Here is a 16,684-nt window from a genome sequence, read left to right on the forward strand (position 1 = left end):
TGCTCATTTGTTTTGTTTCTTAAATTCCACATATGAGTGAAATCATGGTATTTGTCTTTCTCTGACTTATTTCACTTAGCATTGTACTCTCTAGTTCCATTCATGTTGTTGTGAATGGCAAGATTTCATTCTTTTTATGGCTGAGTAGTATTCCATGGGGGTGGGGTGGTGTGTGTGTGTACACACACATCACATCTTCTTTTTTTTTTTTAAAGATTTTATTTATTTATTTGAGAGAGAGAGAGAATGAGAGATAGAAAGCATGAGAGGGAAGAGGGTCAGAGGGAGAAGCAGACTCCCTGCTGAGCAGGAAGCCCGATGCGGGACTCGATCCCGGGACTCCAGGATCATGACCTGAGCCGAAGGCAGTCGCTTAACCAACTGAGCCACCCAGGCGCCCCACATCACATCTTCTTTATCCATTCATCAATCAGTGGATACTTGGGCCGCTTCCATAGTTTGGCTATTGCAAATAATGCTGCTATAAACATACAGGTGCATGTATCCCTTTGAATTAGTGTTTTTATATCCTTTGGGTAAATACCCAGGAGTGCAATTGGTGAATCGCAGGGGAGTTCTCTTTTTAACTTCTTGAGGAACCTCCAAACTGGTTTTCCAGAGTGGCTGCACCAGTTTGCTTTCCTACCAACAATATAAGAGGGTTCCTTTTCTCCACATTCTTGCCAACACCTGCTGTTTCTTATGTTTTTAATTTTAGCCATTCTGACAGGTGTGAAGAGATACCTCATTGTAGTTTTGATTTGCATTCCCTGATGACAAGTGATGATGAGCATCTTTTCATGTGTCTATTGGCCATCTGTATGGCTATGGTTACTAAGTTTTAAAGTTAACATTTTATGCATAATAAAAATAAGATATATACTGTCATATGTATGAGAGATTTAAAAAAAATTTTTTTAGTTGAGGTATAATTTGCCTGCCATAAAATGCACAAGTCTTAAATATTCAGTTCAGTGAATTTTCAAAATATGTGTGTAACTACCATTCACTTAGAGAACATTTTCTGACACTTTAGAAAATTCCCTGATGCTTCTCTCTGATCAATCCCTGCATCTTTTGCCCAATCATACTTTAACTTTTATAACCATAGATTAGTTTTCCCTGATTTTGGATGTCTTATAAATGGAATCACACAGTATGTTTGTGTGTGTGTGTGTGTGTGTATGTGTGTATGTCTGGCTTCTTTCCACTCAACTTGTTTTTGAGATTTAGTCATGGTGTTGCTTGCATCAGTACCCCAGTTAATTTATCCATTTTCTTCTTCTTCTTTTTTTTTTTTTTTAAGTTTTATTTATTTAAGTGATCTCTACAACCAACATGGGGCTTGAACTCACAACCCTGAGATCAAGAGTTGCACACTCTTCCCACTGAGCCAACCAGGCGCCCCCATTTTCTTCTTGATGGACATTGGGGATTATTATGAATAAGGCTGCTTATGAACATTCTTATGCATTCTTTTTGTGGACATACACATTCATTTTAACAAATAGTATTAGGTGGTTTTATTTATCCATATGACAGCATAATTAAAAAAATGTATCTCTATCCCACATCATACACACAAATCAGTCCCAGGTGGAGTAAAGACCTAAATGCAAAGAGCAAAATTTTATTTTATTTTATTTTATTTTTTTAAGATTTTATTTATTTATTCATGAGAGCCAGAGAGAGAGAGAGAGAGAGAGGGGCAGAGGGAGAAGCAGGCTCCCAAGGAGCAGGGAGCCCGATGTGGGACTCGATCCCAGGACCCTGGGATCATGACCTGAGCCGAAGGCAGACGCCTAACCATCTGAGCCACCCAGGCGCCCAATGCAAAGAGCAAAATTTTAAAATTAAAAAAATATATATGTAGGAGAAAATCCCCATAACCTCAGAGTAGAGGAGAAATTTTTTTCCTACTCTGTAAGTCCTTCACTGTTTAGGGCTTTCTCTTGCCAAACCACAGTGTAGTTATCAAAATCAAGAAGTTAAACATTGATACAGTACTATTTTCTAATCAACAGACCCCATTCCTATTTCACCAGTTGCTGGTCCAGGATCTAATCCAGGATCATATTGAATTTTATTGTAATGTCTTTAATCTGGAACAGCTTCTCAGCATTGTTTGTCTTTATGACCTTAACACTTCTGAGGAGTCCAGACTAGTTATTTTGTAGACTGCACCTCAATTTTGGTTTGATGTTTCCTCATGATTAGATTCAGCCTATGAAGTTTTGGCTGTAAGTGATGTTGTATCCTCATTGTATCCTATTAGGAGGCATATGATGTCAGTTTTTCCTGTTATTTACAACTTTGATCATTTGGTAAAGGTGATGTGTTGGCAAGTTTCTTCAGTGTAGAATTATTTACCCTTTATCATTATTTGGAAAGATACTTTTCAGACCATATGAATGTCCTGTTGTCATTTTATCATACTTTTATCCATAAATTTTAGCATCCCTTGATGATTTTTGCATGCAATAATTACTGTGATGGTCCTCAAGGTGATTTTCTAATTCAGTCATTCCTTCTACATTCATTAGTTGAAATTCTAATGAAGAGCTTACCCTTGTTCATTTCTTTGTGTCAGTATGGACTCATGGATTCTTACTCTGTGAGTTACTACCCATTACTGTCATTACTTAATTTGTTGTTTGAATTGTGGAATTTCTTTTAAAGGAAGAAAGAGTGGTGCCTGGCTGGGGCAGTTGGTTAAGCATCTGACCCTTGGTTTTGGCTCACATCATGATTGAGCCCCACTTTGGGCTTTGTGCCTACTCGAGGTTCCCCTGCGTGTGCACTCTCTGTCTCTCTCTCAAATAAATAAATAAGTTTAAAAAAAAAAATGAAGAAAGCCCATAAGAAAAACAGTGTACAAAAAAAAGTTTGACAATGAATAATACTTTTGAGCTATCTCAGAGTTGATAGGCAGAAGTTATTTTTTTGTGGGATTAATGTATACTAACATTTTGGATATTATTTTGAATATGCCACTTTATTTTCTATATAAGTAACTTTATAGTCACATGTGGTATCTGCTGTTTTACCAGAAGCACAAAGGAATGGAATATACTTTTTATGTTATGTTTATCTTTTTGCATATTTTACACAAATATTATTTGGATCCAAGAGGAAGAAAAGGAAAAATACAGCTCTTTCAGCTTTTAGCTCAGGGCAGTACATTAAGCTCTATGCTAATAGGTTAACTTTTTTTTAAAACTACACTTCTTGGTGCAGTTGTTATGAAGTATGCCTATCAGCTGCCAGTGACTAACATAGATAAGAGTTAATCTCCCCATCTAGCCACACCTCCCCCCCTCCCTACTCGCACCAATCTAGAATTGCAGTTTAGAAATACAATAAAATAGATTATCTCTCTCCTCTCCCTCTGACCCCCCCTTGCTTTCTCTAAAAAAAAGGGGGGGCCGCCTGGGTGGCTCAATCAGTTAAGTGCCCAACTCATGATTTCTGCTCAGATGATGATTTCAGGGTTGTTGGATCAAGCCCCACACCAGGCTCTTAAGATTCTCTTTCTCGGGCGCCTGGGTGGCTCAGTCGTTGGGCGGCTGCCTTCGGCTCAGGTCATGATCCCAGGTTCCTGGGATCGAGTCCCACATCGGGCTCCCTGCTCCGAGGGCGGCCTGCTTCTCCCTCTCCCACTCCCCCTGCTTGTGTTCCTGCTCTCGCTATCTCTCTCTGTCAAATAAATAAAATCTTTAAAAAAACAAAACAAAACAAAAAAGATTCTCTTTCTCCTCCCCCTCTGCCCCCACCTCAAAAAAAAAGGAAAGAAAAAAATAATAAAATAACTCTTTCCTTAATTCTTTTTCTCTCTCTCCTCTCCCTCTGCCCCCCTCAAAAAAAGAGAAATAACAATAAAGTAACTCTTTCCTGAATCTGATTCCAGTTTAGAAGGATTTGATTTTGAATAATACATGGAGGAAAATGGTGGGTTATGCAGAAGATTTAGCAGAGGGCCAGGAATGTATATAATAATTCACTGGGCTCTTCCAGAAAAGCTGTAATATTCCAAGGGGTAAATAGAGTATAACTCCATGTATATTAGAAAAACTTCAAGGAAATATGATTTTGGTTATTTTCAGAAATTCATTCTACTCTTGGGACCTCTTGTTGTATGACCATTTTTCTTTTCTTGGATTTAGAAGTGGGCTAGAATAAATAGTTTTTAAGAGGAAAAAAAAGTCAGCGAGAAGGATAAATATAGGGGAACACTTGAGTCTATAGCAGTGCTTAGAAAATACCCTGATGAATAAATAATTTCTTAGAAGACAATTAAGCATTTACTGTGGCAGATATACTTCCTTTCCTTTGGAACCTGAGAAATCCAAAATTCACATTCTTAGTGAAATTCACAAAGACCAGATTACAATGTCCAGGCATAGCTGGTATGATCCAAGTTGTGTTTTGTGTTCACTGACAGCTCCTATGACTTCCTATCCTTAATGGTACTTCTTTTGACCCACCATTCACTTTGGGTCTTGTGAGCAGTCTGTTAACTGTTTTTGGTTACTGCATACTAAATGTATACATTTAGCAATAACAAGGGCCAATAAGTCTATAGGAAAAAAATTCAGATCATTTTTGCTTTCTTGGTGAAAACTCCAAATAGAACTAAAACTCTAAATGGTATAAGGCTTTTTTTTTCAAACTACTTAAAATTTTAAAGCTCAACAACTTAGCTAATTGTATCACCAAATATGCTACATATATACTGCTTGCTATTAGTACTTTAATTTTGTCAGTTTTATAAGTCATTAGGACTGTTAGAAACAATTACCTCGGGCACCCAGGTGGCCTCAGGTCATTGTCCCAGGTTCCTGGGATAGAGCCCTGCCTCAGGCTTGCTTCTCCCTCTCCCTGTACGAATCCCCCCCATGCTCTCTCTAATAAATAAATAAAAACCCAAATTACCTCAAAATTCCAAATGTTTTCAAAAGAAATATTGATAAATTCATCAACAAGTTACCAGTTTTTGTTACCTGTGGTATTGATTAAGACTTTGTTTTAAATGCTAACAACTCCTTACCTCAGTGGGGGCGGCGGGGGGGGGGGGCAGGGGTGTCATGAAGGAAATTAAGAAGTGATATACATAATCGTAATAGACTCTAATATATATTTAGCTTCCATTTCCTACTTCTATATCCTACTGCTTCCATATCCTACTCCACCCTTGTCTGTTAAAAATTATTTTTTGTATTTCGGCTGTTGATTTTAATAGTAATTTTAAACTTTTAGAAGAAAGTAATTTTGAAAACACATAAAACATATAGTAGTATTCCGTTATGTAGAAACACCACCTTTTATTCACCCATTTATGGACATTTGGGTTGTGGGTTTTCAGTTTTGAGTATTTGTGAATAGATTTTTTTTTTTAAGATTATTTATTTAGAGAGAAGAGAGCACAAGTGGGGGGCGTTGGGAGGAGCAGAGGGAGAGGAAGGTCCAGACTCCCCACTGAGTAGGGAGCCTCATCAGCGGGTCTCCATCCCAGGACTCCAGGATCGTGACCTGAGCCAAAGGCAAAGGCAGACGCTTAACCACCTCAGCCACCCAGGTGCCCGATTTTATTTATTTTATTTTATTTTTATTTTTTTGAGAGAGAGCATGCAGAGCCCTACATGGGGCTCGATCCCATGACCCTGAGATCATGATCTGAGCCGAAATACAAGAGTTGGACACTCAACTGACTGAGCCACCCAGTTGTCCAGTGAATAGATTTTTGTGTGGACATAGGTTTGCATTTCTCTGGGGTAGATACCTGGGAGTAAGATTGTTAGGTGGTGCGTGCTTAACTTTATAAGAAATTGCCAAACTGTTTTCTAAACTGGTTTGTACCATTTTGGGTTGCCACAGCCATGTATTAGAGTTCCAGTTCTGCATCCTCAGCATTGTTTTTTAGGCATTCTGTTAGGTATGTAGTAGTGTTTCATGATTTCAATATTCATTTCCCTAATGATTTATGATGTTGCACGTCCTTTTGTGTATTTATGTTGTCTTCTGTATATCCTACCCAGAAGTGTCCAAGTCTTTTGCTTACTATTTTCTTACTGTTGACTTTTGAGTGTATAGATACAAGTCCTTCGTCAGATATGTGATTTGCTAATATTTTCTCTAATTTGTAGCTTGTCTTTTCATTCTCTAAACAGTGTCTTTAACAGAGCAAAAGGTTTTAATTTCAATGAAGTCCAGTTTTTAATGGATCATGATTTAATATGTCTAAGAATTTTCTGCCTAATCCCAGGTCATGAAGATTTTGTTTCTTTTTAATTTTTTTAAGTTTCATGTTTTATATTTAGAGCTATGATCCATTTTGATGTAGATTTTTAATAAGATACGATGTTTAGTTTGGTGTTCATGTTTCTGCTCATGGATATCTAATTGTTTGAATATCCTTTGTTGAAAAGATATCCTTTCTCCATTGAATTGCCTTTGCACCTTTATCAAAAATCATTTGGCTATATATATGAGTATGTTTTTGGACTCTTAGTTCAGATCCAGTGATAAGTCTTGAAATCAGGAAATCAGGTGGCCTGAATTTTCCGATTTTGTTCTTTTTCAAAAATTGTTTTAGCTATTCTCGTTCATTTGTCTTTACTACTTTGCATTTACTATTAAGGGAGTAAAATAACATATTTCATTCTCTCATTTCCTAACCAGAATCTATTTTTGATGCCATGTGTATGTGTTTGTGGTTATTTTCGTCAACACAGTGACTTTTTTATCTTGCTTACATTTGGGGGGGGTCTTAATACATGGCCAGAATAATCTGGGTCCATTACATTCTTTATACATAGAAAAGTAATAACGTAGAAAACCTATCAATGTTAGAATCAGCTTGTTGATGTGTATCAGAAAAATTCTGCTTTGATTTTGATTGGGCCTCCCTTGAATCTATAGAATAGTTTGGGAAAAATTGTCATCTTCACATTATTGTGTCTTCCATTCTATGAACATAATACATCTCTCCATTTATTTAGCTCTTCTTTGATTTCTTTGATCAGTGTTTTGTGTAGTTTTCAGCACACTAGTCCTGTACCTGTTTTGTTAGATTTATACATAAATTATTATTTTTTAGATTCCTTGGGATTTTTCATTGTTAGCAATCATGTTGTCTGCAGATAGAAAGTTCTATTTTATTTATGAAATCACTTTCTTTTTTTTTAAGATTTTATTTATTTATTTGAGAGAAAAAATGAGAGAGAACAGAAGAGGGAAGAGGGTCAGAGGGAGAAGCAGACTCCCCGCTGAGCAGGGAGCCTGATGCGGGACTTGATCCCAGGACTCCAGGATCATGACCTGAGCCGAAGGCAGTTGCTTAACCACCTGAGCCACCCAGGCGCCCTGAAATCACTTTCTTATTGCACTAAGACAATATGATGTTGAATAGTAGTGGAAGGAACAAACATTCTTGTCTCATTTCTGATTTTAGGGGGAAAACATTCAGTCTTTGACCATTAAGGGTGATGTTAGCTTGTAGGCTTTTTTGTTTTTGTTTTTGCAGATACCTTTTATCAGATTAAGGACATTTTCTTCTTAATTTGCTGAGTTTTTGTCATGATTGGTTGAATGTTATCAAAAATTTTTCTGTATCTATTGAAATGATCTATGGTTTTTCATCTTTAATAGGTTGATATTGTGAATTGCTGTTACTGGTTTTCAGTATTGAAACAGCTCTACATTTCCAGGATAAACTACGCTTGGTCATGATGTGTTATCTTTTCTATATAGTCTTAGATTCAATTTTCTGTTATTTTATTGAGGATTAAGTCTTTGTTATAGGATAACACCGTTGTTTTAAAATGAATTGGACAGTGTTCTCCTTGGTTTTCAGGAATAATTTGTGTAGAATTGGTATTACTTCTTCCTTAAATGTTTGGTGTAAGAAAACCTGAAATTTGATTTGTTGGAAGGCTTTTAACAACAAATTCAGTTTATTTAACAGATCTAGGAATATGCAGGTTATTTCCTGAGTGAACTTTAGTTTTTGTGTCTTTCAAGGAATTTTCTGTTTCTTTTAGTTGTTGCTATTGACATTTTAAACACCAAAAAAAAAGTTTGTATTCAGACAGTTGTTTGGTGGCTACACATTCATCCTTTGGTGGGAGGATTGTACCCATTCTACCAAAACTATTTTAAATCTGAGAAGCAGCATAGTATAGTGAATAAAAGTGTGGATTCAGGAATCAGACCAAGTTACTTCTTCTGCTTCAGTTACCTCATCAAAAAAATGCAGATATAATAGGAACTACCTCATAAGGTTGTTGTTGAAGAATAAATGAAATAATTCATGGAGAGTGCTTGGTAAGCACTAATTTAAATAATCCCATTTAAAAAAAATCATTTTCATCATTGTTATCTCTCAGTGGTATCGCATAACAGTATAGATTTTACTTCAAACTTTTTAGTGTTCCAGCTACAAAGTCTTTTCTTTTTTGTTTTAAATTGACATTTTTCTACCTTTTTAAGGCCTTGTTACATATGTGGCTTCTAACTAAGAACATCGTCTTTCTAGCCATAGATAACCTCTTTTTCATCTGTCTCCTCTGAAGATCATATGTGTACTTTTTTTTTTTTTTTAAAGATTTATTTGACAGAGAGACATGCAGCAAGAGAGGGAACACAAGCAGGGGGAGGGGGAGAGGGAGAAGCAGGCCTCTGGCAGAGCAGGGAGCCCGATGCGGGGCTCGATCCCAGGACCCTGGGATCATGACCTGAGCCGAAGGCAGATGCCCAGTGACTGAGCCACCCAGGCGCCCCTGAAGATCATATGTGTACTTAGATGCGTGCACCCATACACATCTATACACAAACATGTATTACTGTTTCCTTTTCTTTCTGTTATTTTTAGTTTCCACATCAGAATAATGACAGTGCTAATAAAGTGGGAAATATGAAAATAATTGTTTTTGCCAAGGGTAGTCCCTTGGCAATATTGAAATCAGTAAATACATGAATGTGCATTAAAAAAAATCACCTGGATATCTATCTTGTTTCCTGGGCTTCATTTCCAGAGTCTCATCCAGTCAGGGTGGGGCCCACGACTGAGTTTCTGACAAGATTGCTGGTGCTACTGCTTGTTGGGGGAAAATGCCATTTTGGGGAAGTCTGCCACAACTTAGTTACAAGTTATAAAACTGTTATAAACAGTCAAGACTTCTTCATTAAACTAGAATATTGGGCATGCCTTTTAAACTCTCTTATTTTCATTAGTAATTGATCTCTTTATCAGGCACGGCCTTTATTCTCTTAAAATGTGCCTGTCAGTATGCCTGTTGATATTTTCTCTCCCATGTATCTTTGAACTAAAATTTCCTAAGGTCCACCCAGGTCTCATGTTAAAAACATTTTGAATTTAGACCTTTCTTTCTGTTCTTTTATACATTTTTCACTAATTTGTGATTTTAAAGAAACATATAGTATATCTATTTTCTTTATTATACCTAAATACATCTTATTTCTTCACACATACAGATTTTCTTGATTGATACTTTTTTCCATTTTAGTTTAAAAGAAGAATTTACTTATAAGAAAATGTTTATATGTAGGTAGCTTTGAATCCTTAAATGTGTTAAATATGAATTTTATCTTCATTCAGGCTATACATTGTGATTATAATAAATGATTGAATGGTAATAAACTTAAGGTGTTTGAAGAAGTGTCACTGTCTTTGAAAAAAATCTTTAAGCCATTTTCAGTAGAACTTTGAAGTAGTATAATTTTGAATGTATTTTTGGTTATTTTAGCAGAGGCCTATGCCATGGAACATTTATATCTTCATTTCTATTTTAGGTGCGTATAGCAGCAAAATTCATTATTCATGCCCCTCCTGGAGAATTTAATGAGGTGTTTAATGGTGAGTGTTTAATTCATAGCACTAAGGCTTCATATATCAAGCATTCCTTTTTTTAAAAGAATAAATTACATAACCAAAAGAACTAAGCTAAGGGGACGGGGGAGTATGTAGAAAAATCTGTACTTTCTGAATTATAGTGAAAATTTTTGTCACTATGGATTTCATAATGGCTAGAATATATTTATGATATATATGATAATTATGTTTCAGTAAGTTAACCACCTTAAAAGAGTATTAGAAGATAGAATTTTAATTTTAGCTATTTTTTGGAATTTTGAAATGCATTTTTATATTCCTTTTAAAGAAAAACCTAAAATAATATGAACAACCAAAAGGGGGGGGGCATTGTTTCACCATGTTCAGAAGATGAGACCGCATGTAAAAACTAATTTATATCTTACAAATTAGTTCACAGTATACCTTTCTTTAAACCTCAGGGGCAAACATTTTTATAGTTATCTACCATAGATTAGAAATTTAAACTTTTATACAGTCTCCTGGTTGCTGTAAAAACTAACAATAGCTCCTCTTTAACAGTGAGAATGACGTGGTTGAAACAGTCACCAAGAAAATGGCCTGTAGTGATCTTTTTACAAAACTTTCCTTAAGCAGTTTTAAGAATAAATTACCATAGGTACTGTAAATGTGTTATTTCTACTTATATATATTTGGCCTTCACTGTCTAAAATTGAAACTAATTTACACAGGACTCTTCAATTTAATTTTTAAAACATTCTATTCCAGAGTAAACTATTTAAACATGTTTTGAAAGAAGTTTAATCTCTCATTTTCATTTATAGTATAAGATATAATGGATTCTCACCTCAAAAAAAGATCAGGTTTAAAGTCAAAAAATGAAGTAAAAATTTTGTAAAGTTAAAATTACCCTTGAAAATTCCTTAAATCATCCACAAACTACAATACATACTTTATTGCATACAGCTACATGATAATTTTTATGCATTTAAAAATTTAACCACTGAGCTACACTTAGAGAAAGAATGGGGTCTACACTGTATTCTGCCTTTTAAGATAATTGTAAAATCTAAAGTAGTGAATTGGGAAGTTGGGAGAGAATTCACAAATATTTCTGCTTCCTCTATGGTTTAACTACAGACTGTTCCTTAGGTTCAAAAGTTGGCATGTAATTTGAATTGATAATGGTGAAACTGCAGTAAAGTCAGTGGCCCCCAGACTCTTTGTGTAATTTATAGAACCAAGAATAAGTCGTAATTCTAGACGTTTTTCACTGAATGTTCTTACCTTGAATTAAATACCCTACAAATTTGTTAATCAGAAAGACCCTAAAAGAATGTATGAGTCCTAGAAATTGCTTTTCTAAGTCTCACTGGAAATTGATGTCGGTAAGTTCTGTGTTGAGGTACAATAAATTTGGGCATTTAGGGTAAGCCATTCAGTAGGCTTGGGGTGGAGAGTAAGCTATGGAATAGAAGTGGGATGTAGGATATTATTTAAGTTTTAAATGGGGAGTATTTTAGAGTTAAAAAGGAATTAAATATTTGAGGGGGAAATGCCATGATTTGATTATTTTTATTGCTATTTTTGTTGATAACACCAGTATGATGATTCCAAGAGAAGCAACAGATTTAGAATTGCAAAGTCATAAAATCTTGTTAGGTTGGTGGTTCCCAAATACTATTTCCTAGGCTGGCTATGTTAGAATCATTGAAACATAAATTTCTGGTCTTCATTCTCAGAAACTGATGTGGTAGATCTTGGCTGGAACTCTGAAATACATGCCCCCCCCCTTTTTAAAGATTTTATTTATTTGACAGAGAGGGACACAGCGAGAGAGGGAACACAAGCAGGGGGAGTGGGTGAGGGAGAAGCAGGCTTCCCACAGAGCAGGGAGCCCGATGCGGGGCTAGATCCCAGGACCCTGGGACCAGACCTGAGCCGAAGGCAGACGCTTAACGACTGAGCCACCCAGGCGCCCCCCTAATCCTTTTTTTAAGAGTAGATTTTATTCAGATTCTTTTGTCTTTCTATTTCTTCTTCTGTACTTTCCTTATAATAAAAACTTTCCAGAGTAAAGCTAACTGGATCAAATAGATCCTGCTTTTAAATTTTTTTCCATTTAGAACTGGAAAAGATACACTACCATGCAGTACCATGATTATGTTTTAAATATAGAACATGAAAGTGTCATATTTATCAAATAGAACTCCCTAGTTTTGTGAGATAGAAATAACTAAAATTTTAAATGTCTGTATTTTTTAGAATAATTTTTTAGGCAGTAGCTTCCATTGTTTAAAATCAGTTAATTTAGAAATCGAATTAGTATTATTTAGTGGTTAGCAAAAGAGATTATTTTTTAAATTGGGGCCTGCTACTGAGAAGAAACATGTGAATAGTCAATATTTTTTCCTTTGGAGTAGCTTTATAATTTATGTAAAAATGATTTCTAGTCATTCTGAAATTTCCAAAGTACAAAAATGGACCTGAAACTCACATAAAATTCTGCCCTCTAATTCTTCAGTGTTTGAATGAAATACTTCTAACATCTCTCAGTTTAGAGAGATATAAAAGATATATAACATTACATAAATATGATAATACTATGCATACTGGGTTTCCCCCTTCCTCTTTATCATGTTATGGATGTTATTTCATGTTGGTAAATACACATCTACATTGTTTTTAATGGCTGCTCAATTTTACACTGTTTATAAGAACTATATATAGTCTGTTTATATTGTATTTAATCAGTTCTTAATGGAAGATGCTTAGGTTATTTGTGTTATTTTCATTTAATGAAACGATTAGGATACATTGTAGTATGTACTTTATGATAGCAACTGTATTAAATAGCCAAGTGTGTAGGAAAAATAAAGAAAGTATACCAAGATTAGAATAGAATTTTGTTTGGTGAAATTATGTGATTTTTTTTTTCCTTATTTCATAAAATGCTTAGATTTTCCAACAAAAGTATTTTTTTAAGTTATGTTTTGATGATGAGTAGGCAAATGTCTACATATTGAGTCTAAAATTAGAACAGAATTAAGAATCAATAACCAAAGTGAGATTGCTAAATCAGATAAAGCAGTTATCCATATTGAACTAAATGCATTCATCTGCTGTTTGAACATGAGCTGAGGACAGAAATGTCTACATCTGTGCTCTGTTCACAAGTGGTTTCTTGCTTAATCCCTTTTTGTATGAAGCAAATTCGTTTGAAACTCATGTTAGTGTCAGACTAGGAGGCAGACATCTTTTACAGCTCTCATCAGACGATCTTTTTGATGGAGCTTGTCTCCACTTTGGTTCCTTGGAAATACATTATAGTCTGCCTACATTGGCTATTAATTAATAAGGTATAAAATAACATGTACAGGTTTCCCCTGCTATCTGAAAATAGAGCATTCTATGAAATCTTTCTTAAGTTAAAATGGCATAAAGTGGAGAAATAAGTACCATTTGGTAAAAGTGAAAAATCTCCTTGCATTCCCTTCAGTTAGCAAAAACAGGTAAAAAAGCCAAGTAGCATAAAGTCAACTTTCAGATAGCTGGGGAAATTTAAATTTCTATTTAGTTCCCTCTTCTGTTCCTAACCAATATCTTTTAGAAAATAATACCATGTGTTTTTGTGGTTATTTTTGTCATCAGAGTAAAATTTTGATCTTGCTTACATGTTAGGGGTTGGGGAAGAGTGGGGAATGTTAATACGTGACCAAAATAATCTGCATTAGCTACATAGAAATTTCAAACATATAAAAATAATAATATAGAAAACATAATACTTGTTTTGCAGATGTTCGGTTACTGCTTAATAATGATAATCTTCTCAGGGAAGGAGCAGCTCAGTAAGTATTATATATTATATTAACATAACTAGTGATATGATGAGAAAAAATGTTTTAAAGGTGGTTTTTAAGCACTAATCCCTGAAATAGATATTTGCACATCAAGTTTAAATATATATGTTACATCTGTGTACTTAAGTAGAAGAAAAATATTTTTGATGAAGTTTAAATATATATATGTATTAATATGTGTGTACCTAGCTAAAAGAAATTTTTGATCACAGAGGGACATAGGGACACAATTATGCCATGAAATTCTCTTTTCATTGAGTATTTGGCTTATATACTCAATACTACATTTTGGCATTTGCAAGGTTGGATAAAATTATTTGGAAACTTTGACTTTTGAAATTGTGATTGCTTTTTTATGCAGGTTTTACTTTTTGTTAAGTGTTTGACCCTAATAGATTTTCGAGGATTAGGAGTTTTATTCTTTCAAAAGTACCTAATATAGTACCTGATTCAAAAAACTAGGCAGTTCTAAATCCTAGTATATCATCTTTGGACGAGTGACCATAATCATGATTTGCTACAACTGTCTTAGAATTTCAGAGAAATAATTGATTTTCTTCTCTATTCCCACCTCCAAAAGTAAGGTGGAGACTCATATAGCAGGCTAACCAATTCCATTACTCATTGAAAATGACGAAATTAAACAGATTTTTAGGTGCCTTGCAAAGAGTGTTTAGTATCCATCCAGACACCTTTTCTCATGCTAATACTGTACCCGATATGTGAAATCCTGAACAATGGAGGAAATTTCGTCTTACTCTATTTTTGTAATGTTTCAGGGCTTTATCAGATCTGTCTTTACAGTTAACCCTAATGAAGGTAGAGGTTCAACAGACTTTTAGGCATATCTGATTTTGCTTCTGATTTAAATTCCTGTTATTTTTTAGTAGCAACTGTTAATTATTTGTTTTTAATTCCAGTATAATTAACATATAGTGTTATATTAGTTTCAGTTGTACAATATAGTGATTCAGCAATTCTGTATATTAGTACTCATCACAATAAGTGTATTCTTAATCCTCTTCACCTCTTTCACCCTATTTATTACTTTTCTGAGAAAATGTACGTAATATAAAATTTACCATTTTAATTATTTTTAAGCATACAGGTCTTTGGCATTAAGTACATTCACATTGTGTAACCATCACCACTATCCATCTCCAGAATTTTTTTTCCCCAAACTAAAATTCCATACACTTTAAACGGTAATTTCTCATTCTCCTCTCCCCTCTGCCTCTGTCGACTACCATTCTGTTTTCTGTCTCTATGAATTTGACTTCACTAGGTGTCTCATAGAAGTGGAATCATACATTATTTGTCATTTTGTGGCTGGTTTATTCTAAACATAATGTCTTTAGGGTGATTCATGTTGTAGCACATGTCAGAATTTCTTTTTTAATACTGAGTATTTATGTACCACATTTTGCTTATTCATCTGTCAGTGGACATAGAGGTTGCTTCCATTCCTGTTGATTATTTTATTAAAGTGCTTTATAGAAATCAATTTACTCTGTATTTTTGACTTTACTGATTAGCTTCTGAGTGAATGGCTACTTACTCCTAAATTCTTTAAACCTTATTTAAATTATTTGTGTATTCAAGTAAAAATTTCTTTATAATAGCATATGGCATGTTGACAAAAATTTTATGGAAGCAAAGAAGATGTACAGCATTTACAACTTCTAACGACAGTACTTTCAAAGTACTTTTCCTCTCAGTTCTCTATGGTAAATAAATGTGTGGGTTGTTTCGGATAGGTGCAAGAATTAGTGGGGTTTTTTTTGTTGTTGTTATCAGTTAAGAAAGTGAGAAACTTGATTTATTGAAAGAACAGGAGTTTTTCCCCGCAGAATAAAGTTTAATGAAGATCAAAAGAAATATTCATAATTATGTAAGTGGTATGAAATAGCCATACATTTGACTCAAAAGTGATTAAAGTATTGAAATTTTATTTGTCCAAAGAAGTACTTATCTGATGATGGTTTTTACATTTAAATTAAATAAATTGGATTTGTTCTATAAAGAAATTAGAATGTGATCTACATTTCTCTTTTATTATGAAACATGGGGACAGTTGTCCACATTTCAAGAGATATATACATTGAAATGCTCAGTACTATGATATTCTAAGGAAATGAGTCTGAAGAAATCAGTAACTAATGATAAAACAAGATGCTTATTGTATAATACCAAGAAAAAAACATCAAAACCTTAAGTAGAAAGTTCAGACTGTCTTGCATGTAGTTATACTATCAGTAAGTGATTGCTAACTAGATGAACACTTAGAGAAAATGTTGTTTTTGTTGACTTCAGTGGTATTCTTCATTCCAAATTTCTCAAAACTATTCATTTGAATTCATTTTGTAAACATTTGAGGGTATCTGTGAAATAAGAAATATACCTTAAATCATTGATTGACTTTAGAACTATGTAACTCTGGTTCACAGTGTCCTCTCCATGAAATAATTTTCAAGCAAAAATAGTATTATCCTCATTGTTCACCAGACTTGGTTCTGAATTACTTTGAAAATATCTCCAAACCTGGTTCATCCTCTAAAGAAGATTCATCGCCTATCATCGAGGCTGTCCAAAACTGTGTAACACAAGCTTGCAAAGCATTGTAAAAAAAAACATTTAGAATGTGTCCTAGTGGCAGTTTCACCAAAGGAAGTGCATAGCTGTAGTCGCATTTCTTCTTCAGTTGTGACCTTTTTTTTTTTAAAGATTTTATTTATGGGTGCCTGGGTGGCTCAGTTGGTTAGGCGACTGCCTTCGGCTCAGGTCATGATCCTGGAGTCCTGGGATCGAGTCCCACATCGGGCTTCCTGCTCAGCAGGGAGTCTGCTTCTCCCTCTGACCCTCTTCCCTCTCGTGCTTTCTATCTCTCGTTCTCTCTCTCTCTCAAATAAATAAATAAAATCTTTAAAAAAAAATATTTTATTTATTTGAGAGAGAATGAGAGACAGAGAGCACG

The 16,684-nt window shown here is 34.6% G+C and overlaps 1 protein-coding gene across 1 annotated transcript in view; it reads left to right on the forward strand.

Moving 5' to 3' along the window:
• CAPZA2 (capping actin protein of muscle Z-line subunit alpha 2) overlaps positions 1-16,684 on the forward strand; it is a 63,200-nt gene that overhangs the window by 24,623 nt on the left and 21,893 nt on the right. The window contains exons 2-3 of the mRNA XM_028104913.2: positions 9,811-9,874; positions 13,647-13,698. Coding sequence (XP_027960714.1) covers positions 9,811-9,874; positions 13,647-13,698 — 116 coding nt within the window. The remainder of the gene's footprint in view (positions 1-9,810; positions 9,875-13,646; positions 13,699-16,684) is intronic.

This window comes from Eumetopias jubatus, unplaced genomic scaffold (genome assembly GCF_037043125.1).
Source record: "Eumetopias jubatus isolate StellerSeaLion01/CBP00866 unplaced genomic scaffold, mEumJub1_p1.0 scaffold_14, whole genome shotgun sequence".
In the NCBI taxonomy this organism is placed as follows: Eukaryota; Metazoa; Chordata; class Mammalia; order Carnivora; family Otariidae; genus Eumetopias; species Eumetopias jubatus.